This window comes from Motacilla alba, chromosome 3 (genome assembly GCF_015832195.1).
Source record: "Motacilla alba alba isolate MOTALB_02 chromosome 3, Motacilla_alba_V1.0_pri, whole genome shotgun sequence".
Lineage (NCBI taxonomy): Eukaryota > Metazoa > Chordata > Aves > Passeriformes > Motacillidae > Motacilla > Motacilla alba.
Genome location: NC_052018.1, coordinates 42,032,372 through 42,059,950, shown reverse-complemented (window position 1 = coordinate 42,059,950; position 27,579 = coordinate 42,032,372). Strand labels below are relative to the sequence as shown.

Below are 27,579 nucleotides of genomic sequence, written 5' to 3'. Positions count from 1 at the left end.
AGTTGCTGTATTTCTCATAATCAGTCTACAGTTTAGAGTTTCAGGTGTTTGGGTTTTTATGCCACAAATGCTCCACACAGATCCAATTATCTACAAATATAAGATTCATTTAGAATGCAGTTATTTCACCTTTCCATATATTTTGATTCCAAGTAATACTTCAGGAAAACCCACTTTCAAATAAAAATGCTGTGTTTCTTGTTAAACTCTTTGTACATAAAAAGATGAGAGATGACCATCTACTGAAAAAAAAAAAAACAAACCACCAAATGGAGTGAAAGCAAAAGAAAATGGGAGAAAAGAAAGCAGGGGAGCAGGACCCTTTATTAGTGACTTACCTCCTTGATGAGGCTCATGAAGCGTGTCCCAAAGCGCCATGGCTTGTGGCGGTTGCACTGCAGCGAGCTGACGGTCATCTGCGGGAACTGCTGGACCGCCACCGACACCACGTGGACCGCGTCGTACATCAGCGCCGCATCCGTCTGAAATGACAGCAGCACCAGAGCCATCAGCACACAGCAAACGCTTGAGACAGGCCAGCAGAGAGAGAAGGAAACCACAAATTAGCACTGCTCGTTCTGCTAAAGGGAAAAAAAAAACGGTCCAGTTGCTTGTGCAGCGCTGTAAAATGTAGGCTTGTTGCCGTGTCATATATGAGTTTTGTCAGGATATTCAGGCAGTCTTAGCTTTTCTCTTTTTAATGCTGCAAAAAGGGCTCAAAAAGCTGCTTTTCAGGATCATGGGAGTACACTAGCGTCTGATGACTCAAGTTACTTTAAAAAGCAGTGCATTAGGGAGCTATATGAATCACTGTGTGCATGTTTGATTCAAGTTGGTTATTTTCATGAGTGATACAAAAGAAGGAAGGAAACAAGTTGAGGAAACCTTAGCTATAAAGCAAAGTATACAGGTTTGGAAATAATGGGTTTTGTTTTGAAATTACAGGCAAGATTCTATCCCAACAGTACTCAATTGAATCATTAATAATTTTTAATATGCATCAGTTCAAATCCCTATGGCAGAACTAATCAGTATCTTCAATAAATCAGAGGTAGATTAGAATTACATCAAAATGCACATTAATTTTAATAGTTTTCATGTCCCATCCTAAATAAATAGACTTAGACATAGTGTTTGCTAAGAAATGTTGTATTAGCAAAGGACAGAGACAGTCTCTCAGTACATACTGTCATGCTGTACAAGAAAGTGATGTCTCTCTCCTGTTCTCCTTGATAAACAGAGGCCTGGTAAGCCTCGGAACCAAAAGCACGAGAGGACCTTAGATTCAGCTGGTGGAAATGAGTGCTACGCCATCTGCTCAGCATACCTTAGAGAAAAAGGACCTATTTCCCCTTCTCATTCACGTAATTAGTGAGCTGTGAAATTAGTTCTTTAATGGATAGGAAACCTGGAGGTTATTGCACTTGTCACAATACAATACAATGCAATACAAAATGAGCTTATATAGTGCCTTTCATGCAAAGGTATCCCGAGGCTCTTTACAATAAAACTAAACATAAAAATGCAAAAATATTCTACCATTATAGCCCATAAGCTACTCTTAAAGAGAAAAATACACACTCACATTTAAATGGCTCTCCCAAGGAGAGATTTCAGAATTCAAGCAGAAATAAATCCTAATTTCAAAAAAGCCAGCCTAAGAGGTTTCAATGATCTCAGGCTCCAAGCAGTTTATGCAGGGGCTCCAAATCAGTCAGAAAATATTTTGCTGCCAAATTGTTCATTATCTTCAAGGCATTAAAGTGCTTTTAAGGCAAGCTGATATTTGATGAGGAGGCAGTGAAACACCAAAAAGTTGGAATGACATGCTGAGTAAGCGTCATGAAAAGTTTAATATTCTAGAAGCAAGACTTGGCAGTAGTTGAAGTCTAGACAACAGCTTTTTAAATAAGTACAACACATAAATCTGACTCAGAAATGCAAACTGGTTTTTAAATCAGTTTAATTTCTAAAACTGTAGTCCTTGTACCAATGAAGGAAAATAGAAATTGCTATGAGACTTCAGCAAAAATAACCCACAAAGAAGCAATCAGAAATTCAACACCAGCACCAACTGATTAATTAGATGCAAATTTGGAAGCAGAACTGTTAAGACTCGTCAGAAGGAATCAAATGGACATTATGCCAGATGCAGAACATGGCTTTCTGTCAAATTCTATAAGCCACTGAAGTGGAAATCTGTAGGATGACAAAAAACACCCAAAGATGTCAAAGGCACATGATAAGCTCCAGCAGATATATGTTGTGAGGCACTGGAACATGTTGCTCAGTGATGTTGTGGGTGTTCCCATCTCTGCAAGTGTTCAAAGGTAGTTTGAATAGAGCTCTGAGCAACCAGGCCCATGGCAGGCAGGGTTAGGGTTAGATGATCTTTAAGATTCATTCCAACCTCTTAACATTCTCTGATTCTGGAAACATGTCAAAATCTATTCATCAAAGACAACATAAATGAGGAAGAAAATGCAATAGTGACATATGCATAACTCAGCTGACAAGCCCTGTCCTATCAGATGGATAAATCTGAACCCGTATCTACCAGTTATTATCGTCATTAATATAATGTTACAAACACATCACAAATTAAGTATATCTAGATTTTCTTGCAAAGACAAATATGTTGCTAAAATTACTTTAAAAAGTCTGAACAGTTTTTAAAATATTCTAGTAGAAAATGTCCTATCCAAACTAAAACAGAAGTAAAAAAATGACCTTGATACATAGTATTCTCATTCTCTAATCAGTTTTGTATCAAACTGAATTGGCTCATTAAAAATTTCAATGGAAAATATTGTACAGTTCACTTAATGCACAGCATGAGTCAAGCTTATTTTGTTGATTAGTAAAGTATGCATAGACTTCATTGCATTTTATTTCTTATGCTATCTTTACCTGCATATTATCTGACTAATACTTCTACAGTAAGTAGAATAGCTTATAATTTTCATATGCAGCTCATTATTCTCTTCAATATCATCTTTGTCTTCCCAACTTTAGTCAGAAAACTTTTATCCTTGTGAGATAAATCCAACCACATTTAAAAGGTCAAACTGTTCATAGCATTTTGCTTAGTGTCTGATGGTCAGTAATGTATTCCGAAAAATTTTGTGCATTAATTAAAATGATTCTTATGTTCTTTCAAGTGTGACCTCTTCAGCTGCATCAAGAATGAAAATAAACTGCAAATGCTCACAAATGTATACCTGCATTTGTTTCCTAGGTGACCATGACAATAGTATTCAATAAATGCATAGAAGTGAAAGAACAATTTCACGTTTTATTGACATAGTCCTTGAAAAGGTGTGAACACATTAAAAGCAATTTATATAAAGTCTCTAATCCATTGTGAAACTTATTTCATCATATACAATAAATAGTTCGTTATTGACTGGATTTCAGATCATAGTATCTTTTGAAACAACCTTAATTCAGACTGACTGTGGTTGCTAGTTTAAGTGTTGACATGTCAATCTCATACTGCAACAATCTTTTCTTGCTAAGCTTGTTTTTATGGCACTTGGCCTTCCAAGACTTTAGAACAGAATGAGAATGTTGCATTCCTGTTTGGCAAAAGGAGTATAAGTACACAAGGCAGGGCATGTTCCATAAGGAATGAATTTTCCATTAGCCCTTAAAAATCATATTTTATTTCTTACAAAAGATTAATGCCTGTGGTAAAACACAGGATGCAAAGTCAGGTTGTTGTATTTGGGGTTTTTTACTCCCAATATATCCAGTCCATTCGTGGTCAGGTTTATGAAGGACAGAAATGACATAGTACAATTTGGAGAGTAAGACAGCAGCTGTTCTCTAATCTAAGAGCCTGAGCAAGTAGTAGATACTGCAGGTACAATGAGCAGGACAGCTTAATCAAATCTCTTCCCTCCCCAACATAACTGTTTTACTTAGTCATCATTGCACAGTAAGAATTTGCAGTGGAATACTTACTCATTTCAAAAACATCAAAAATGTCCTACAATCACCTTAGTCTATGAGCAGTACTTCTCCTTTGATAATTACTTACTCTTCTCTTTTACATTTAGTGACAATTTAACACAATACATAACTATAAGCTAGAAAACCTTGAATAAATGGCAAATTTCTTAAACAAAAAAAAAATTCCATTTTTTTTTGGTCTACCACCTGCCTTTCATTTTTCCCCATATTACTCCTATATTTTAGGTTATTTCCATTGTAAACACAATGAACAGAAGTAGCCCTCTGTCCAAGGGATTTTTTTATTATCATTACTTTCCTTTGAAGACTGATTTTCTTATAGAAGCTTCCTCTGCTTCCTTTCTTTTGAAAAACTTAAAAAACTTTGTGTGCAAAAAGTCTGATGACACTTAGAAGTCAAGAAGCAAGGACTACCTACAGTGCAAGAGAGGTCTTCATTGCTGGCACTATTACCTTCCTTAAAGTATGTACTGTTTGATAAAAAAATAGACTTGAATTTAAAATTTACTGGATATAAACTACAGAAACAATGATAGGTTACATATAAAAATAAGATTGTTTTTACTTACAAAAATCTGTAGTTCCTTTATTATAGATTCTACTAGTGCTTGATCAGAAAATTTTAAGGTCCAGATCTTGACAACGTGATTTTAACCCACGAAACAGACTAACTAGTAACATAAGAACTTTTTCTCCCAAATTCTCATATAATGTGGTGCCAATGGTGCTAACATCACTTTACTTAATTCACTACATATTCTTGATCAGATACCTCCAAACTCTACTTATATATCTACCCTGCAAAGAGATTTTTCAAGAAGGTCCAGAAGGAGAAATTAATATTGAAGAAAGAAATTTGTCCTTCCCAGATGTGTTAAAGAAAACAGAAATGAAGCATGGATGAAAAATATTACAAAACAAAAAAAGCTCTTATAAACCCAATAGGTGTCATTCTATCATACTGATAAATGTGTAAGTTGTATTAGATTTAAATATCTTTAACAACCATGAGAACTTCTGCACAAGCCTATCAACAAAAGACATTTCAGTTAGATGTTGCCTGACAAATACAGCACTATGCACACAAATTCCAGAGACCAAACATACTACTACTACTCACAGAAAGCTCTCCCACACTCAAGGCAATTATAACAAGTGAATGAAGTTAAGAAGAAATGGCTTGCAAAACTAGTTCCTCCCCTCCTCAGCTAATAAAATCTATTGCCCCTGAAATAATTTCACTTAATTCTCACTTGCTAACACGTCCCACAAAGCCATTTTGCTAAGTGAGATTTAATAAATCTTCAGCCTGGGATTAAATTTTACTGTTTTATGAACTGTTAAATTGCATTGTAGGCTTATTAATGCTCATGTTTTCTTACTTCTTGACACCTTCCTAATTCCACTATAGGGTACAATTATGAAGAGAGTACAGATATATTTTTCCCCCCCAAAAATGTATTCCAATAGGGAACAAGATATGACCACCAGTAAACTATAAACAATGTTCATCTAACTTTTAAAAAAATCAGTTAGTTTTTTTTTTCAAAATACTCTAGTATTTTAAATAATACGTAGCTCATTAAATTATTTTTTTAACTTTTTGTGGTCTAGTGAATTTTAACAGGGGGTTGGTTTACAGTGATTTTAAGCAGAGGCAAAACACATGCAAATTATTTCCCCATCACCAAAAAACTTAACATCCAAACAAAGCAAATTATTTATTTCATATATTGTCAAAGAAGACTTTACACTAACAAAAATTCTTTAACTTTTGGTAATTTAGAAAAAGTGAACTAATCAGGTAATTTTATGTTTTAAAGTGTAATTTTTTCTTACACAAAAAGGCAAGAGAAAAGAAAGGATTTCCTCTTTTGCTTCAATGCCTCCTAGTTTGATGTACAATTTGAATTGAAATAGCAAAGTGGAACATGAATAATGACAAATTTTTAGAAAATGCCAAGAAAATAAAGGAATAGGAAAAGCATTCCAAATGATAGTGATATGGTTTCCACATTTCTTGTCATTGCATTGTCATTATATAGGAAAGAGTATACATTCTTTTCCTGACAAAATAAGCACGTATTTCCTGATATAAAAGTTTGAAGTGGTAGAACATTTTTCATCTCTCAGAACATTCTTAGATACTAATGTCATTTAATAGAATATTTAGGTGTTAAGAAACTGGAAATATATGAAAATTAGTTAGTTGGGGAGTCACTTATTGCAGCTTGATTTTAACTCACTGCAGGTGAAACTTTCAGAGAACTTGAAATTTTATCAGAAATAGACACAGAAAATCTGTTTAGCAAGTAGTTTACACATGTTTCCCTGAAATAACAACAGCAGAAGTATTTCTCCCATCTGCTTGATATTTGATTAAGACCAGAATTTCATTTAAGCAAATAAAATATTAAAGATTTAGAATATAACCTGAAGTGAATAGGAAAATTTTGAGTTATTTTTTTCTGACAAGGACACCTTGTCATTCTTGTGAAGCAAGAGCTTAAATCTTAATTATGAAAGAAAATTTAATTTAAGGGAATAAGAAATGTTAAGGAAACCTCTCTTTCTGACCAGTCACTCACACCACCTGAGCTGGGACAGAAGTCCCTCTGCAGCCACAACATAAATCATTCAACCTATATGGTGATCTGCATTTATCTGGAATAATGGAATAAACACTAACAGAATGGTAATTTGGGGCAGGGTGGGAGGAGACGGAAGTAAAAAAATATATATTTCTAATTATATTTTTTTGAAATTTATTTCTTAGCTATTCTATTTTCTTTGATTTGATCCTGTAGATGTCTTATCACGTTATAAACTCTACTAATTCAAGAATAAATATACCTTCAGTGTATTGCTTGCAATATTAACAAAAGTCAACTGACTGCATAAACCTTAACAGAATGTGCTTATAACATACAATTAGGAACAAGGTGTTATAATGAATGAAACATTTCCAGATCAAAGATATTCTGAAGTACTTTCTCAATCTTCCTTATGAACTTCAGAAATTATGGTATTAGCTGTAATTTTTTTTTTTTTTTTGCAAAAAAATACCCCATTACACTCTTATATACCACCTCTAGGGACAGATAGCAGAAACCTAATTACAAGGAACAATGGTCATTATTTAGTCTTTGGTTGTCTATTTCCTTTCATCTGTTCTCAAATTCAAAAAATCAATATCATTGTGATCATTGCAACTCCATCAATGACATCCACAATAAAGACCTGTCTGTACTCTTATATTACCTCAGCACTCAAGACTTACCACATGAAAAGTCCTTCTGCATGAGCAATTCATAACTAATTACAGAAAGATCTTATTCAGCATGCACATTGAATACCTTTGTACCCACATGCAACAAGAAAGTACACCTGGAAATGGAAAGGAGAGGCATAAAGCTAGTATAACACAGACACTAAATGTAAATCTGATCAAAAATAGAGAGAAAACCCCACAAATTCCAAAGAATGAATCTCCAAATATTCTATTTTTATATCCTGTGAAATTAGTACAATGTTTGAGGATTTCAGACCTTTCACATCTTCAAATTTGGTTGGTAAAATGACAAAAAATAAATGTATATTGGTGATTTTGAATGTAGATAAAAGATTTATGAGAATTCATAATAAATTTCTTTCTCCTGCTTTAAATTTCCCTTCTTTTAGAAAGGACTAATGATACAGACTTTATTATTTTCAGCAAAAAAGATAATTATATGTACAGCATTGCAAAGTTCAGGTTTGCAGTAGAAAACAAATTGTTAAGCAGTATAAAACATAAGTAACATAACCATGAAAGAATATACATTTATTTCAAAATAGAATTCTGCTTTATGCCAGTCTTTTATAATACTTTTTTTAATTTATGTCCTATGGCTCTGTTTTAATAAGTAATGTTTTTTTTTCTTTTGAACTAACATCCCCTTAAAATCAGTAATACCTGAAGACACACTGCTGGCCTGTGACTTAAAAAAATCAATCTTTTTTAGATTTTATAAGTAGATATTTTATGTGGGGATAATTCATCTTTGAGATTGTTTAGAGGTTTGGAGTTTTTGGTTTTGTTCTGTTTCATTTGAGAAGCATATCTATTTTTAGATTCTTCATTGTCTTTTTCATAAATCTTTGATCAACTTGTCTGTTATATGCAGATGATAGTCTAGACAGATTACAGAAAATCAAATTGTTCCTGCAATATTACTCTTTTTTTCTTTGCCACTGGGCCTCCACCAACTGCCTTTCACTGTATAATTACTTATTCATTTCAATGAAGTTCTCTGTTAATTAATATTTATTTCAGAAAAAAACATTTTTATCATGTTATGATGCTAGTTGTAATAATCGGAGTCTCATAAATTGTTGATTCCAGCTTCATAGAGTAGACACAGAATTAAATACATTGACATATTTGCATTAGACACATTTTGTTTCAATTAGAATCTGCCTGCAGTAAGGCAATTTAGTCAGTGATTGAAAAGCTGCATTCTGATTTGTGACACTACTTTTCTGGGTTATCTTCTAAAATTGCCCTCACAAAAGCAACTATCATGGACTATTATTCATGGACTAATGACTAATATATTAGCCCACAAAAATTTACCTAATTTAAGAACAGCTTCAAATTGTGGTGGTTCAAGCAGAGCTGAGTAACTTTTAATGGGATCCTCCATGGCTAATGAAGAGAGGTGACAATGAAAGCTTATTTGAAATTTTAGGTGCTTAGATACGCTTGAATAGCAAAGCACACGGACATTAAAAGTATATTAAAATAAGGCTATACAAATAAACAAATAAAGAAAAATTATTGTGAGGGGTTTATGTATATGAACTTCTCAAAACTTACAATTCACTTGAAGTTATTCAGTGTTAGAAGGAGTACAAGCTTATTAATCAGAACTCAAACTGATATTGCTATCATGTTAGAAATAGATATTCTTTTGGTGAACATAAGAACCAACTACAGTATTCATAGTGATCAGGTTTTTTTTAATATATATTTGAAATTTGGCATGTTCAGCAAAATTTGTAGCAATATACAGAATTCAAATTCGCAGTGATCCATCCTGAAAATTTTGGAACTCTCTCTAAGCGCAGTTCACTTTCAAAGGGATATTTATATTGTAAAGCCAACTGATAGTATATAATTTTCATAATTATTAAACCAAAAATAGGAATTGAAAAAACTGAATATTCTTCCAGCTTTTTCAATACTCCATCAGGATTCCATCCATCAGGGTAACAGTCAAATTACTTCACTGCATCTAAATCTACATTTAAAAATCAAAATGTGCCCAAGCTTAAATGCAGAAGTTTTAAGAACTTCTTGGCATGTCTCTGACTAATCTGATGAGAATTTTTTTTCCCTGAAATGTTCATGTACCTCTTAATTATGCTTAATCGAGATTCAAAAAACATTCCTATTTTTCATAACATTTATTTTATTTTTCAGAACATTGTCCATGTCTGAAATTGCCAACTGTAAGAAACAAGAAAGAAGAGAGAAGAGAAAGAAAATCAAGGAAATATAGAAGTATTTTACCTCAGTATCACAAGGAATCCTAGTTTTCTCATTCATACTCACAACAACTCTCCTAACCAAATGGCCTTTGACAGATAAAGCAGTACATTAGTCTTGTCTCTAAAACTAAGTGGAAGAGATTCTTGATCAGGTGTGGAAAATTTGCAGGAAATAATATAATATTTTTATGCTCCCTGGATAGAAAGCAAACTCAAAATATTGAGTCACAAAATTAAAATCGCAAAGGATCATGTTTCACCTAGATGCCTAATGTTATGGTGTTATCCAAACTGGCAGTTGTGCAAGGACTCCTTCCTGCACAGAAATAAACTCAATCAAATTAAAAATTTTATCATCTTATTTTCTTCATCTTGTAGTTTCTATAAAAATTTTCATGGACAGTGGGATGATGCATATTCATAGAAGGAAAATTGCTTTTCCCGAAACTGTTAATCTAAAATGTTAACTTCTGCCCTTGATAAAAAAATTCCAGATATCATAGAGTGCAGTAAATGTCATGGCTGTTTAGAAAAACCTTTCCTGACTGGTCATGAATAGGTCAGGGCAGCAGGCAGCACACAAATGATATCTGCAAGACAGTAGTTTCTTCCTTCTAACTCGATTATCTATTTCATCTCCTATTCTAATGAAATTGGGAAGGCCTGAGTAATCTAAAGCTCAAAAGATAGCTATTTTAAACTCTCAAAGTTATTAGCAGTTGATTTCTTTACAATTTTTAATCTAATATTTAATTAAAAGTGCAACAAAAAATTATCCAGTTATAAAAACCACAAAAAGCTTTTGAGTTTCAAGGAGGTAAAACTATTTCCAATTTGTCAGAAAGAAAGCAATGTCAGAGAATTATTTCTGCAGAGAATTAGTTCTACATGAGTTCTTTATATTGAAATGTCTGAGAAGAATCAGACCATCCATACAGTGTTGTAACTTAAGAACCTCAATCTTACAGAGCTCTAGTTCACCAAAAACTGACACAAAAACAGTAATTTTGGCACCAGAGCCATCAGTAGGACAAGACTGTCAAAGCATAAGTAGGAAGCACCTTTTAATCACTTTTCAATTCTCATAACTTCTTATTATGTTTTCCATAGAACTGCTAATTTTTTTAATTATGTGGAAGAGCTTTCCTCTTGCAAGCATGTTTCCACAAAGAAGTTGGCATATAAGAGTCAGCTTGCATAAACATTTAACTAAATTAATTTGATTGAAACCAAATGCTTTTAACAGGCTTGTTTTGATATATTAAATCTATATTATTTACTTTCCTTTCTCTATATGGTTTTTTCTAGGTCTATTTTTGCTTTAGTCTGTCACCAAAATGAAAACAACACTTGCCCACTCATTTCCCTCTCATTAGGATTTGTTCTCACAATAATTTTTGAAGGCTTCCTTACTGCGAAATACTTGCTACAGATTTTACTTTTGAACAGCAGTGAGCTTTTGAAGTGACTCTCCTGATGTGCAACACCACAGAGCAGTGCTCTGGTGCACATCATGAAGAGGTCTCATAATGCATAGGTCTCTTAAAACAAAATTCACTGAAAGATGTGATTGAGGTCTGTACTTTATGTGCTCCATCTGCTAATTGGCTTTGTCCAAAGGAATGGACTAACAAGAACTTGGAAGCAAAGTAGCTGGAAATAGAACAGTATGAAATAAGAAGTGTTAGGTTTCTGGCATCAACAGCTTTGCTTGATGAGGCTGCCTCCAATGGGCCTTTTCACTAGTTATTTTAGCCATGTCATAACTCAATTCCAATGATCACTTGAGAAAATCTGATGCCATCTTCACGTATATTCTCTTTTGTTACTATTCTGAAAATATTAGTCTTATCTTCACACCATCTCTCATTCAAGTGTGCAAATCCTGACCCTGTTTACTCAAGGAAAAAAAACACCTCTGATTTGAAACAAACAAATAAAAACTTTCTGTCCTGAAAGGATGATGACTACTCATTTAAAGTATGAAGAAAGGAAAAATAATAAAGCATTTTCAACTCTACAAATATGAAGAATGGAGAAGCAACGTGTATATGCAATTTATTTATAGAAGATAATAGCTTTTTATAGTGGTCAATAGAGGGTTTGTTTGGGAGTCATTTGTCAGACTGCACAAATGCATAAGAATTGAAGATGGGAATGGTTGCCTTTGGCTCTAACTGTTAAAAACCAGTTATCAATCTTCATCTAAGTCTTCAAGGAGCTTCTCTCGGTGAGCAATCGATACTGCATTTGCCACAATAGCTCATTTAATTATTTTCATCCTAAATATCCTGTCAGCAGGGGGAAGTCTTCCTGATTTTAATTAATTTTGAGATTATTGATTTTTTTTGCCTTTTCCTTTCCTGTGGTTACACATGCAGACACAAAGGCACAGACACACACTTTTAGCCTGCAGGCTATGTAAGATGTATGACAAGTCCTTGGTGAAAACCCTGCATATAACTGTAGTATACCTCGGTGACCTGCAGCTTTACTTTTAAATCTTTAACCTTCAACTGCTGCAAATGAGCCTCTGGCATCTAAACCTAGTTGGGCAAAAGAGTAAATTGAAAAGCATGTTTGCTGAATATTTTTCAATTAAAGAATCTTTAAATCAATAGGTAGTAAGGATATCACAGCCACAAGCCTGCTATAACTTACAGAGCAACACAAAGACATAAAATGGAAGTCAGAGCACTGAAGACAGTGGTAAAAATCATGAACTTACATTATATTTGTAAATAAATAAAGATGCTGCATTGATGGATATCATTAACACCCAAAATAAAAGTGCTTTAGGCTCTAGAGTGCTATGTCACATTTCCCCTGTGCTAAATAGTAGAAACAAACAAGGCAGAATGCAAGTCACTCAGAACAGACTCTTAAAATTTGTAACACACAAGCTCACAACAGAAGTTAAAGAAAAAAGGTTTAATCTATACACCTAGAGAGAGAATAATTCATCTTCTACATGAAAATTCTTGCTTTCCCTTCTCAGAGAAAACTGTTAACTCATTGTAAATGAGTGAGATGATTGCACGTGGGACCCCCAGCAAAAGCTTGGGAATCGGGAAATGGAACGCAGACAGAAGTCCACTATTCCTCTTAGAATAACGTTAGTATTTCTGTATAAAAAGTGTTGACAATCTGGTAACAAAATATTATTTGAATGCCCCAAAAAGTTTAATTGCTGTTTGGTCTGTATACAGATCTACCTGTATCAGGGATAATCCTGCATAAGTAACAAGATCATTAGGAGAAAGGAAGTTTCCATTTAAAAGAACTCTCAAAAATAATAATTGCTGAAAAATTGTATATCTAGTGTTTAAAAAATCAGATGGATTCATTTCAGTCATATGTGTAGCATGTAATCCCATCTGTGCCACTTCCACATTTTAAGGAAAAGGAGAGGGGAAAAGAACCCACCATTCTGTAGTAAATAAATTGGCAACTACACTAATGAAGAATAATTAAAATCTACATACATTCTAGAGGGTTAAAAACCTCTTCATTAACAGCTCCACTGCCAGAGATGACATTTTATTTGTAGCTAATAAAGCAGTTATATATGAATATTCTTATTAACATGGTATGGAATAATTGTGGAGTTACTTTAATAAAAAGAATATCATTTCACAAGATGCCAATATGTGAGAAACAAGGCAAAGAGACACGTTCCATTTTAATGCCACTGCAAAAGGGACAGAATTTTCTGGATCAACAAATGTCAGAAAAGATACAGTATTGCAGAAGACAAATTAGAGCAACATTAAAGGAATACATAATATCATTAATTGCCCTGATTCTAGCTGCAGTCTTGAAAAGAGAGGCTGCCCCTAAGTAGAGCAGTAAGTTATAAATATTTTCCACCAATATTCTTAGCTTAGACCTTGGACAGTGTTTCTATGTACAGCTCTTATCACAAGATGGTTTGCTGCACTATCTTTCCCTGGAAATGGTAAAAATTGCCTCTAGAATGAATCTAGTAATTTCTTTCTCTAAATCCATGAAGCTTAAGTACAATAAGTTTAAACCTGAGAAGCAAGTGGCACTAATTATTTTTTTCATTACAATAAAAAAAAAAAAGCATTTAACATTATTTCAGCTTGTTAAAATCTGAACAAAATTATCAGATTAAAGTACTACTAAAACTTCATCACTGTATTCTCCTTGGATGAGCTACTGTTGTATAAATAGCTATGTATTAAAATTCTGTGAAAGTCGCTCTCTCTGCCACAATCCATTAAGCACTGTATAGTATTAACACAACTGAAAGAATTTGGAAAGTAGATGTTTGTTTGAAAAATGAAAGGTGGGAAAAACAAGACCAGGAAGCACTTCTGTACTTCAGAGACAAATGCAGTTCCTCTCACAGATGTTCCTCAGGGAAATAAACAGCAGCAGCAAGGCCAAGTCAAGAAAACTCTCTGAGAAGAAAAGCAAGATTGCAAAGTACTCCACCACATGCTCATATTCCTCTGGGAACTGTTATCTTGCTCAAACAAATCCAACTCACTAAAACTGACAGTTGTGCACTGCTCTTTATTCTTAAAGGATTAACATTAGGGAAAAAATATGAAATGGAAGTATCTTTCAAGATACAAACTACATGAGAGACTACCTAATCACTGCTGCTGAAGAAGGGAGTATGTGCTGGGACTCCAGTCTCTTTTTCTTGTGCATGACTGGCACAAGAGATTGGCTGAGACACTGCTTTTCAAGATAGTTTACATTCTTAAGATGAAAAAAAAATAGGAAACTGAGCCACCAAGTTAGCCTTAGAGAGCATGAAATATATGAAAAAACCTCTTAGAGACTGAACACCTGTTTACATACACATTTATGAACATTTCAGAGCTATTATTTGGATGTACATAACACACGTGCCTTTGTGTATGAATATTTTCCAAGTGTACTGACTTTTGAAAATTTCATCCCAGTGAACTGTAGCTTTACAGAGAAAATTGTTATAGAATTCATTCTATAACTTCAGCCATCTAAAAACTACTAAGAGAGCCATAAATTAAAAACTGTGATTCATCTGGATATCCTGAGATTAGAGGAAGCCTAGTCTTACAGCTTATGTTGTATACCCTTCTTGGAGTGAAACTCTCTTGACAGTTTTCAAGCACTTCATCCTATAAAACCCAAGATCTGAATGGAAACTGTACTATGCAATTTCTATGAAACAAATCAAATTATCATTATATAACAATAATGAGCTCTAATCCACCCAAGTCCAAGGGAGTAAACTGTTCTATTGGGTATTATTGTACTCAGAAGTTAGACAGAAGGCCTCACAGCTGTGGAGATCCACAAATATGGATTCCCAAATGAGAAGCAACAGATCAAAAGTATCATAAAGACAGTATTGCGAACAAAGAGTAACTGAACACAATTCTAGTTTTCTTAAACCCATTCAATCTTTACTGTGAAAGGTGAGAAAGGGAATAGGAGATGTCTCACATTTAGCATTTATCTGATGTACTTGGATAATAAATAAAACATATTATGTTAATTGTAACAGACCAGACAGAACAGAAAACACACTTGTGCTTACTACTCTAATTCAAGCAGTAGAAGCAAAATATTTTTGCCTCAAAACTTTGTGTTTTCCCATTTAATTCAAGATTATGCAAAACAAAAAGAAAACACAGGATATATAAGAAATGTGGAAATGTAGAAACTAATTAGACTTGTAAAACTGAAGATGCAAAACCCATTGAGACCAGTCTATTTTTGCTTATAACGATTTTAATTTTTAATAGAGAGTGAGACAGTATTTCACAGGTAGTATTTCACTAGTTTTAGCATGCACATTGACTGCCTCATCAGCCATAAACTCATAAACACCTACTCAAAGTCTGAGTAAATGTCGAATGAGTACATTTCCTAAACGTCTTTTGCTGTCCTGACCTCTCTTATTCTGAACAATCAGCAGTTCAGATTGTTCCACTCCTGTAATTCAAAGCACTGCACAATAGCTTATTGAGATATTTTAGCAATATTTTGAAATTAGCACCTGTACCTGCTTGTTTCCTTGGAAATTCTTCCACATGTTTGTTTAAGCTCAACTTCTTAACCCTTATCTTGAAGGGACTTGCCGCTAGGATCACACTGAAACCCTAAAGTGACAGGCAACTGCCTCAGGAAATGGACACTGTACACATTCACTGCTGCTAGAGACCTTTGAAACTGATTAAGATTCACAAAGGTCAAGTGCAAGAGAAAAAGCTTTTCTAGAAAGGCAGGATGGAGAATGAGAGTCCATTATCTCTGCTTGTCATGCAAATGCATTTCTCTGTCCAACCTCAACAGTAGCCTGCCCTGATCTCCCCCTGATTACTTTTACTTGCTGGAATACTACTAAAATAGTTAACCACTAAGGATTATAAGAGTAACATGGGAAACACACAGAGAAGTAAGGAACTCTAACAATAATGCAATAAATGGGTTCAAGCTATGCTAAGCAAAATTCGTGATATCAATACACACACAAATGCACAATAAATAAGATACAGAGCTCAAGAAAAACAATAAAGGACTCAAGGAGATTATCTTTTCTATTTATACTGGAAATCTTTCTTACAATAGTATCAAAAGAAAAATTAAATTATCAGAAGGGTTAATCTATTCATGCTACTTTACTAGTAGCTCCTCAGGGTGAGTGCAGTAGAGATGCTCATGTACCTAAATTTATTTCAGCTGCAGGTACAAATAAAGTGGCAGAATAAATGTTTTTCAGATTAAGGAAATTTCAAACTGCAACACAAAAATGCAACACATGTGAAACGTATCCAGTGTGTTTTTTCTATCTTATCAAGCTCACATATGAACAACACAGATATTAACCACTGCAAAAAAAAAAAAAAAGATAAAATATTAAGCCAATTTCAAGTTCTTCCAAAACAGATTACATAGAAGAAATTTAGTAAATCCAGATTACAAAGGGAAAAAGCTTGCACTTTTCTAATTAAATGCATAATCATAGATGCAGGTTCATGTTAGCAATGCTAAATGTCTTCTGTTTTAATGAGCCATTTGAAATGAAATGGTTGCCTGCAATTAGACATCTGCAGTCCAAGGACAGCAAGCCAACTGTGTAGTCTGTCTGCCAGAATTACAGTTGCATTCCTCAGCAGGACAATAAGGAGAATGGATAATTGTAATTATAACATATACATCCCTTAGTGTTCTGCGGTTTAAAGAGTGCGAACAACAAGGGCTCTTAATACATTTAATTGCTGGCTGCTAATAAAGGGTTGTCAAAAAAAGAACCATTTTAAAAATGCATTCCAATTCCACTACAAATTACAAACCAAGGTCACTAACTACCCACCTGAGGACGAATCTCCCAGAAAACTGTCTTAGACCTTGTACACATCTAGTCACACAGGCCTGGTGTTCAGAAAGTTGCAAGCTCATATGAAAGTTGAAGAGATGGGAGACAATGGAGATATAATCTAGAGGGTTTAGCACATGTTGAGAATTCTCTACTCACATTCACTTTGCAAATATCTTTGAGATTTTTTTTCATGAAAACTTGAATGAAGATCTTAAATACCTTTCAGATGTGCGTATTTCTGTCTCTTTCCTTATACACTTAATATATCTGGATATTTCACCTATCAAAATATTTCCATTCCCTTATAGGAATAAGAGAAAAAAAGAAATTTAAATTTATCTATTCAAACTCAGGGCAGAAATCATAGCTGCATTCCCTGAGAGAATGCCATATTATAAAAAAAGTAAAATAGAATTTAATTACCTTCAGATTTTATCTTTCATTCCGTGCTGCTCAACTTTGCACTTTACTGTGAGGATTCAAGAGGAAAGACTTTATTATTTCTTCTATCTTTGCTATATATTCTGAACAGGGACTGAAAATTCACTGTGATATTACTATGTTTTTCTGCAGCAAGAGGCTACCTGAACTGCTCTATTCTGTGAAATCACACTGATTTTTTAAAATATAATTCATTAACAGTATCAACAAAAACAGTGAGAGCATTGTATAGAAATGAAGGTTCTTCCAAGCTTATACACAGGCTATCATGTTTAAGTAAGACCTCATGCCGTGTAAGATTTCTTTAATGCAATTGCTTTCCTCCAATTTTATTTTCATTAGTTCCTAGATGAAGACGAAACTGAGATTTTACACTTCTTGAATTGCATAGATGCAATTTTCCAAACGTGACACTTGACTAATTCATTATATCCTCTTAAATACTTCTCTCCAGTCAACCAACCAACTTGCTGAATTTCTATAATTTTTGACACCATGAAAAAGATCTTTGTTCTTATACTCAGTATTGTTACACCAAACCTTTAGGAACCCAGACCTCTGAATGCAATCCGCATGCCTTGTGTAACTCCATACCAAATGCACAGGACATTTCAGAACACAATTCATCTTAGCCAGCACTCTAATTCAGCTAGCCAGTAGCTACTGCTCAGCACAAAATAAAATCTCTTGCTTTTTTAACTATTTGAGAAAGTGTCAAACCTCCATAACACAAGCATCTAAAGGCTGCAAACATCTCCTCCTCAGCAGGCCTCTGACACTGATTTGTAAAGAGACAGACAACTCAATCCTGTTGAAAACTTTGCCTCTATTTAACCAAAATATAGAGAAAATTCACATTCATGACAGGCAGATGGGAAGCCTGCCAGAGTACAACAAATTAGGAAAAAAAATACTAGATACCTAGTTGTGGATGTAAAAAATAACTTACTAGACTCAAGTGTTCTGAAAGCATAAAATCAAAGTTTGGTTTCCAAGTGCTACCTAGGAATGGTTGCGATAGTCATCCTGCTCTTCTCTGAGAACACCTCTCTTCAAAGTAAAGAGAGATAAATAAAAGATAATGCAACATTGGAGAAAAATTATTTAGTATTATAAGATTCTGAACAGAAACAACTAACATTTTCTAGATCTTGCAATTACCTTTTTCTTCTTTCAGTGGAGGGAAGAAAATATTAGGAGGACATCAAGTTGCAAGTCAAAATCTAACTGGGCTTAAAAATGCTAAATATAAGACATTATGCTGGGCATAAAGCACCAAAAAAAAATTAATATTTGTCTAATTATAAGTTCTCCTAAAACTTGACATTCAAAAAATTCTATAAATTTCTTTCTCTGCAAATTTCTGCAAATTTTCTTTCTTTCTCTCCCTTATACTATTTATTACCTTCAGTGCCCTTGTCATTTTTTCCAATTAAAAACCTCTGATCTTCTATAGTAATCACCATAATCACTGTGGTTCTCATGCTGTCTACACAAGCAATTACAGATTGCTTTACATTCTATGCTGTCATACTTAATTCCTTATTTGTATGTTCCAATGAATGACATGGCTCCAAGCAATTCACGAGGACATGACTCAGTTCTTTTTAAAACACAAAAAGAAAAGCATTACTTACAAAAGTCATCCCTATTCATTAACTTTCACTAAACTTCTGGATTATCACTGACATATTGCTACAAAGCCAATCAACAGTTTATTTCACACAGTTGTTCTTCATTTTCTATTAAAAGTACGGAGCAGCCAAGTAGAACTACATTTAATGAGGACTGGATCTCTTCTTTGGACATTTTCATCACGAGGTGTTATTCAGCGTACAAAAGTTATTTCTTTTATCTGCCCATAGAGTAGAAAAGTGCTCTAATAAGTAAAGAAATTCTTTGCTTCACAGAATCACAAAATGGTTTGGGTTGGAAGAGAGCTTAAAAATACTCTATTTCCAAAACTCCCTGCAGCGTACAGGACAGCTTCCACTAGACCAGGTTTCTCAATGTGCCATCCAATCTGGCCTGGAAGGTATGGGGCAATTTCTCTGGGCAAGCTATCCCTGTGTTTCACACCCTCAAAGTCAAGAATTTCTTGCTAATATCTAATCTAAACCTGCTCTCCTTTCAGTCTGAAAACATTCCCCCTTGTCCTATCGCTACATGCCCTTGTGAAAAGTCCACCTCCAGCTTTCTTGTAGGCTCCCTTCAGGTACTGGAAGGCTGCTCAAAGGTCACTCTGGAGCTTTCTCTTCTCAATGCTGAATAGTTACAATTCTCTCTTGTAACTATCTAAGTCTTTCCTTACAGGAGAGGTGTTTTATTCCTCTGATCATCTCTGTGGTCCTCTGGACTTGGTCCAACACACTGATGTCCTTCCTGTTCTGGGGACATCAGAACTTGACCCCAGAACTCCAGATGGGTTCTCAGAAAAGAAGCATAAAGGGGGAAAATCACCTCCATCAACCAGTTGGTCACAATTCTTCTGATACAGCTCAGGATACAATTGGCTTTCTGGGCTGCAAGCACACATTTGATCTGCATTGCTTGGATCAATGGGACAAGGCATATTGTATGAAGTTCAACAAGGCGAAATGCTGGATCCCACACTTCAGTCACCACCGCCCCAAGCAACAATACGGACTGTGGGAACAGTGGCTGGAAGTCTGCCCAGCTGAAAAGGACATGAGGTTACTGGTCAACAGCTGCTGAGCATGAGCCAGCATGTGCCCAGGTGGCCAAGAAGGCAAAAGGTATACTGTGCCAGCAGAAGTAAGATAGAGATTGTCCCCCTGTACTTGTCACTTGTGAGGCCATACTACTCTGTCCCATTCTGGACTCCTCACCTCAAAAAAGACATTGAGGTGGTGGAGCATGTCCAGAGAAGGATGATGAAACTGGTAAAAGGTCTCGAGAGTAAGTCCTACGAGGAGCGGCAGAAGGAGCTGGGGTTGTTTAGTGTGAAGAGAAGGAGGCTGAGGGAGACGTCTACAACTACCTGAAAAAGGTTGTAGCCAGATGGATGTGGCCTCTTCTCCCAGGCCACCAGTTACAGAGGAAATTATCTCAAGCTCTGCTAGGTGAGGTTCAGGTGAGACATCACGAGGAATTTCATCCCTGAAAGGGTGGTTTAAGAATTGGAATGGGCTTCCAGGGAGGTGGTGGAGTCACCATGCCTGGAAGTGTTCAAGAAATGACTTAACATGGCACTTAGCACTAGGATTTAGTTGGCATGGTGATGTTTGGTCAAAGGTATCTTGGAGGTCTTTTTCATCCATAATGATTCTATTGCCAGCTCATCTCCAGCCTCTCATCCACTAGCACCCAAGTCCTTCTCATCAGGGCTGCTCTTAATCCCTTCATCCGCCAGCCTGTATTGACAGCAGAGTTGCCCACACCCAGGAGCAGCACTTTGTGCTTGGTCTTGTTAAACCCCATAAGGTGCCCATGGGTGCACTTCTTGAGCTTGTCCAGGTCCCTCTGGATGGCAACGTGTCCTTCAGGTGTGTAAACTGCATCAATCAGTTCAGTGTCATCTGTGAATTTGCTGAGGGAGTACCAAAAGACACCACTTGTCATTGTTGTCCATCAGGCTCTGAGTAACTGGCCTTTACCCTTTGGATGTGACCATCCAATCAACTCCTTATCCACCAAACCATCCACCCATCAAATCAAACTGTCATAAATTTAGAGAGAAATATGTTGTGGGGGACTGTCAAAGGCATTACAGAAGTCTAGGCAGATTTTTAGCACTTCCCATGTTCACTGGTGCATTTACTGCATTGTAGAAGGCCTCTAGGTTGGCCAGGCTGGATTTACCCTTGGTGAAGCTGTCCTGATTGTCTTGAGTCACATCCCTGTCCTTAATGGCTCAAAGTAAAATTTTTACATCTGAGTAAAGTGAAATAAGAAAAATTTCTTCAATAATTAAAAGTTATACAGATAGTGTACACTTATTTTATTTTCTTTTTTTTCTTTTTTTCCCCCAGGTTTCATTAAACCTAATCAGAATGGGACACAGGAGAAATACTAAAATTTTCTACCCAATTGCAGTTTTGTCTGTAAAAGATTTCTACTTGTCCAGCATTAATTAAGAATAGTTTTCATATATCAGAATGAAAAATGTTACTCTGAATTTGGGTTTAACAAATTTTTGTTGTTGTTTACTGAATTTCTTAATAAAAAAATACCAGCCAGACACACAAGATTTAACTCTCTTGTTAACAATGTTAAAATTAGTAGATAAACTTTTCTGATTATATACACTATGTGTTTCCATTATATTACATAATGCATTTAATGTATTTATATTTTTAAACATTAGAAGAAAATAGTTGCTCTTCTCTGAACAGTGTCAGCTTTTGAAGTGTGTCTACACCTGCACGAGACAGATATCTAAAAATACACTGAAAAAGGTAAATAGAGAAATCATTTAATCATACTCTGGACCAACAGAGGGGGTAATAATATTCTTTGCTAAAACAAGACAAAAAATGTTTTATGCTATTTTGAAAGATATTCCATTGGAATCCATGAAATTAAAATTTTAGCCTTTTGAAAAGGGCATTCAGTGCAGAGCTTCAGCTATCTACTTAATTTTTCAAAGCTCAATCTGTGAAGAGAAACCTACCAGCCTATTAAAAAAAAAAAAACCTTCATTCTTTGATTCTGTTAGATATCCACTCTACACTTAGACATAATTATTCATAGATTTGAATTACAGCTTTTTGCACTGTCTTTAGGGGGGTTGTGTCTACAGAGGATAGCTGACTTCTATTAGTAATTTCTAATTTAATTTCTATAATGAACTAAACAAATGAGAATCCCACACATGAATAATACATATTCCAAGTAAAAACCTATCTCTACTCTCATAAAAGCAGCAGCCAATCACTCTTTTCTTCTTCTTGCTTCCCATCTCTTCCAGGTAAAATTATATTTGAATAATATATTATATATGGCTGAAGCAAAAAAAATCTAAAAGTCTTTGGAAAATTAATAAATTAACTACTGGTTTATTTTCACAGCCTACAGCAAAAATGAAAAACAATCACAGGGTGTTTTATAAATGCCTACAAAGAAAATATCATTGAAATTCAGGTCTTGTTGACTTTGACAGACTTGTGCCTAAAGAATCAAGTACATACTTGGACCTTATACATAACAATAAACTACATATTAGGGTACAGTAACCAGAGTAATCTGACTTGAATTTAGGAAAAAATAAAAGCTTAGAAACTTAAGTTAACATGCATTTCTAGCTTTCTCAGGTCTCAATATTTTTTACCACTCTCCAGAAATCCACCAGTCTTTAAGCTTGCTTGTTCAAGTTATTCTGTCAAATATCAATTCTGATTTTTAAAAGTGTGTCTCTCAGAAATACAGAGTAAAAACTGAAAATATACATTCAATTTAATTTCACAAAAAATGGGCCCAAATCCTAATATACCTTTAACATGTGGATGAATTCCTACAAATAAATCATTTTTGTGTTCCAAATGTTTCTTATTGCACATTTTAGGTCTTAAAATAGGTGGATGTATATATCAATAATATTTTTACAATTTTCCAGCATTTTTCTCTCTCTGTTTTCAGCAACTGTCAGGTTCTTTAGGACAAAGTCATTAGTTTGGTGATCAAATTATTGAGGCGTTATACATCTACACTGTTCCTCTCTGAACATAAAAATCTGATCTTGCAAAGGCAGCTTTCTTCAAATCATGGCATGCCAGAAAGCAGTCTAGTCCTATTCAAAGCCAGCTTCTGAAAACTCCAGTTTCAGACAGATTTTTGAGACTACACCTATAAATCATGTCTGCATAGTCATGTTTATGCCACATTTTTGTTCTGTGACTCAATTTCGTATTTATCAGTCACATACTGAAGGGGTTTAGAAGTTCACAGCAAGCAAGGAAGCTGGACAGCACATGTTTTGGGTGTGGAAGAAAACAGTTTCATCACCAATAGGGATTAAACAGTAAACCCCTGTCCTAGGGCGAGAGCCCCATAAATCAAGTGAAAAAAAAAATCACTAATTAAATTTTGCATGTTCTAGTTTTGGGTTGTGAGTGGGTGGTATTTTCATTAATAGATAAACCCCAAATTTTAAAGGAAGGTAAGGCCCTTCTGACCATTAGCTGCTATAGTAACATTATAAATTCAGCTGTAAACAGTAACAGAAGGTATAGAATATACTTCTATATAGAGAAATGGTATTTAACTCTCATTTGTCACTTTTTTAAATGTTGTTTAATTCTAGTGATTAATAGCCTGTAAAAAAAATCAGTATCTGTATCATAGATGAACAATTACAGCACATCTACAGGATCACAGAATGGTTTTAGTTGGAAAAGACATTTAAGATAATCTAGTTCCAATGTCCCTGTTGGGGGGTCATTTCTGAGAGAAGTATCAGGGACACTTCTCATTACACCAGGTTTCTTAAACCCCCATCCAACCTAGCCTTAAACACTGCCATGGATGGAAAACCCACAACTTCCCTGGGCAACCTGTTCCAGTGACTCACCAACCTCATCAGTAAAGAATTTCTCCTCTATATGTGACATAAATTTCCCCTCTTTCAGTTTAAATCTACTACTTTTTGTCCTATCAGTACAGTTCCTGATGAAGAGTCTTTCTCTGCCTTCCTCGTAAGCCCCCATGAAGTACTGCCTGGCTGCTATGAGGTGTCCCCTTACTATCAGTTACAGCATATTTGCTAAGGACCAAAACTATAGCCAGTATATGATAATTATGTTTACCATCTCTGAGTAGGTGTTAGGTCATTTACAAGACTGAGTGAAGATATAAAGCAATACCAACACTAAACATCTGGTAGTTTTTAGTAAATACACAATAAAATAAATATTATGTTTTCAAGTCAGAAGAGACTAGAACAGATCTTAATATGTGGAAAAGTATTGAAAACATTAGAACTAATTCTTAGTTGAGCCAATCATAATGTGCATCTATTGTTGTGAGGCTTAACATTTCAGTCTATTTACTGCTAGTAATTTTTCTGGTTCAGTTTCTTTTGTGGAAAAACCTTTATCCTCTAAATAATCAATCTCTCTCTGCACACCTACCCCACTTCTTTCTTCCAACTGTAATAGCAATGTTCAAGAAATATCTATGAGTTATGACAGCTGGAAAGAAATTTTTAATGGCTTTATATATAACATAAAAATATTTGCCATCACACACACACACAAAAAAAAAAAAAGGCAAAAAGAAGAAAGTATGGATAAACAGTCGGCATTAGCTCTTTCGTGGTCAGCCATCAAGAGTTGGATTGGAAAGAAAAAGACCAGCAGCAGTGGAAGGGCATATGTTAGAAAAGAAGGCTCCACTTTCTTCCAGATGTGATATTAAGAGACTCCACACATATGAAAGTCCTAGACAAAAAGAGGCAAATAAGAGAAGGCTGGCAGAATAACTCACTGAGGCAATGGCTGACTCATCAGTCTTGACTTCACAGGAGAGATGTCATAAAAATTCTCTGACAACTGTTATTGCCTCACGTACTTAAAAGACACAAATCCATAAGAAACAAGCTTTTCCTACAGTTAATGCTCAAGGTTCTACTTATACTGTTGTAACAATGAAATGAAGTAAAATCAATCAAGCAGCCAGGGTCACACTACTGGCAGCAAAACAAGTACAGCCATTGTATTATTCCAGTGCCAACTCACAATGGTCTTAGCAGAACATAAGAAATACAGTCATTTTCTATGTTATTTTTGGAATTTGAAGCACATTTATGTATTACTTGAAGTACAATGGTTCATAAAATCTACAACTTGCTGTAGGGCAAACAAAGTTCAGTTCATCCAAAATTCAAGCTGTGAATATATATAGTGACAAATACACACTACTCAATGTTTCTACCACTACAGGCAATTCTCTGTCTGAACTTCCACCACGAATTATGTAAGCTCAATATAGTAATAAAACAGAATTAGCTTTCAGTATAATAAACATTTATAAATACAGGCTGTTTTTTCAGCTTTGGGATGGACAAAAGTGTAAGGATCCTTTTCTGTTGGTATTTTAATTACAGGAAACACCTTCATGCCCAAGATGATTAAAACACTTTCATATGCATTTCCAAATATTTTTAATATAGGAAACTTTTATTTTACCTAAAATATTCCCAGTGAGAAGAAAATAATTCCTCAGTGAGAATGTATTTTAATACTTAAAAAAACAAACCTTTCTCAGACTTTTTGAGTTGAAATTGTTCTGGATTTGATTCCTATTATTAATACCTAGATTTGAATTTGCTGTGGCAATTTTTGCTCATTCAGATAAAAGGGAGTCATTAGAATCTTATTTCAGTGACTAGTGATCCTGGTGGAAATTCAGACCATCTCTGGTGATCAATTAATTGCCACAGGTATATTTACTGTGGCAGTCAAAGTAATATTGCTAATAGGGCAATGCATTATAGGAAATGCATACAAAAGAATTCTGACACTTCCAACTGCCACTCTACCAGGAGGAAGTGCAAAGTTAATTCTGAGTCTGCTTTATTCCTTTATTTTCTCTTTATCTGATGAGAAACACTGCCTTTGTAAACAGTTCCCTCTTCTTTGTAGAAAATAAGAATCTGAAGAAAAGCCAAAGCAATTATTAGTAACATAAGCATTTAAATCCAAAAACATGATGAAATTCAGCTCTCCAAGGAAGAGTACATATGCAATACCACAGTGTTTTTATCTTAAATTCCTTGCTTAAGTGTATGATGCTAGGTTTGTACTACGTGAATGCTTAGAACTTAAATCAACCACTATTCTAGCCATTTTCTGGAAAGTCATGTGTAGAAGAGAACAGATCTCTATTTCATGAGCATCATCTTATTTAAAATAATCAATTTAAAAAATCATTACGTCTAAGAGAAACCAAATTATCAATCCCAACAAAAAGATCACTTTTTTTTTTTTAACTAGCTGAAATAGTAAATTCACTCTAATTAAATCTTTATTTGGAGATTTTTCAAAATTTTCTTCAAGCCATTGTGAAAATATAAATCTGATTTCTGCATCCCTAATCCATACTAATGGGTGGTGTATTGATACACATTAAAGTTCCATGAATGATTGTTGCCTCATGATAATTTAAGTACAAATTAATTCACGTCTCAGCACATTGTTTATATTTATTAGATAGACGTATAAATAGTTTATCTACCAATCAGGTATTCCCAAATTATTTCCATTTCTCCAAAGTAAAATCACCAGCTTTCACAAGAACTAAAAGATTGTTCATAAAGGCAACACTAATCTAACTGAAGTTTACTTCCAGTAAAAAATCTATTATCTATTGAGTATTTTTCTTTGTGAAAACAGTTTATCTCCACTACCTTTAGTGGTACAAGAAATCACTGAATCTACACTGCCAAAGAGACAACTGATACTGCTCAAAAACCTACTCTGAGTATTTAAAGTTTCATTTTTTGCGTAGGTATAATCTAAAACTAGATCTAAATACTGGCATGAGAAACATACTAAAAAGAGGGCATAGAACAAAAGTAATTTATAGGTTTTAAAGGAGATAAATATTTCAGCGGGTTTACAATCTCAATATGGAGAAGCATCCCAAATGAAGAACTGAAAATCAAAAAGAACTTATGCAGATTATACTCTATCAGGTTCTATGATATCAGAGATATCAGGTTTATGTTTCAAAGTACTTTTTCTCTAGTGAGAAATTCACAGTCAAAAAGAGAGTTGTGCACCTGCTCTTTTCTTCTTGTCCAGTTTACAGTTCTGCAGGCACCAAAAGGAAAGACACCTGGTATGCCCAGGTGCCAGAACTAAAACTGCATATGGATTATAAATTGAAACTGCATGGATTACAAAGGGGTACACATCACACGTTTCTGAAAGGACTTTGCATTTTATAATTGTTTCCATTCAAATCTTTAGGTATGACCCATTATATACATTATATATATTACATATATATATATGTGTTATATACATATATAACACAATTTGATTAGACTTTAGAATTCAGAATACCTGTATATGTTTAGAAAGGAGGTTTCTGACAACAATTTTTAAGACAATTATTTAGACTGGATATAAGGAAGAATTTTTTTACAATGAAGTTGTTCAGACACTGTAATGGTTGCCTAGGGATGTTCTGGATGCCCCACCACTGGAAGTGTTCAAGGGCAAGTTAGATGGTGCTTTGAGCAACCCACTCTAGTGAAAGATGCCTCTGCCTATGGCAGCAGGGTTGGATTAAATGAGCCTTGAAGGTCTCTGCCAAAACAAACC

General features: G+C 34.6%; 1 protein-coding gene across 4 annotated transcripts in view; it reads right to left on the bottom strand.

Annotated features, from left to right (window-relative positions):
* The window catches only part of GRIK2 (glutamate ionotropic receptor kainate type subunit 2), a 356,698-nt gene that overhangs the window by 165,706 nt on the left and 163,413 nt on the right, over positions 1-27,579 (bottom strand). For all 4 annotated transcript variants that reach the window (XM_038133845.1, XM_038133848.1, XM_038133846.1 and 1 more), the window contains one exon: positions 339-482. In XM_038133845.1, coding sequence (XP_037989773.1) covers positions 339-482 — 144 coding nt within the window. The remainder of the gene's footprint in view (positions 1-338; positions 483-27,579) is intronic.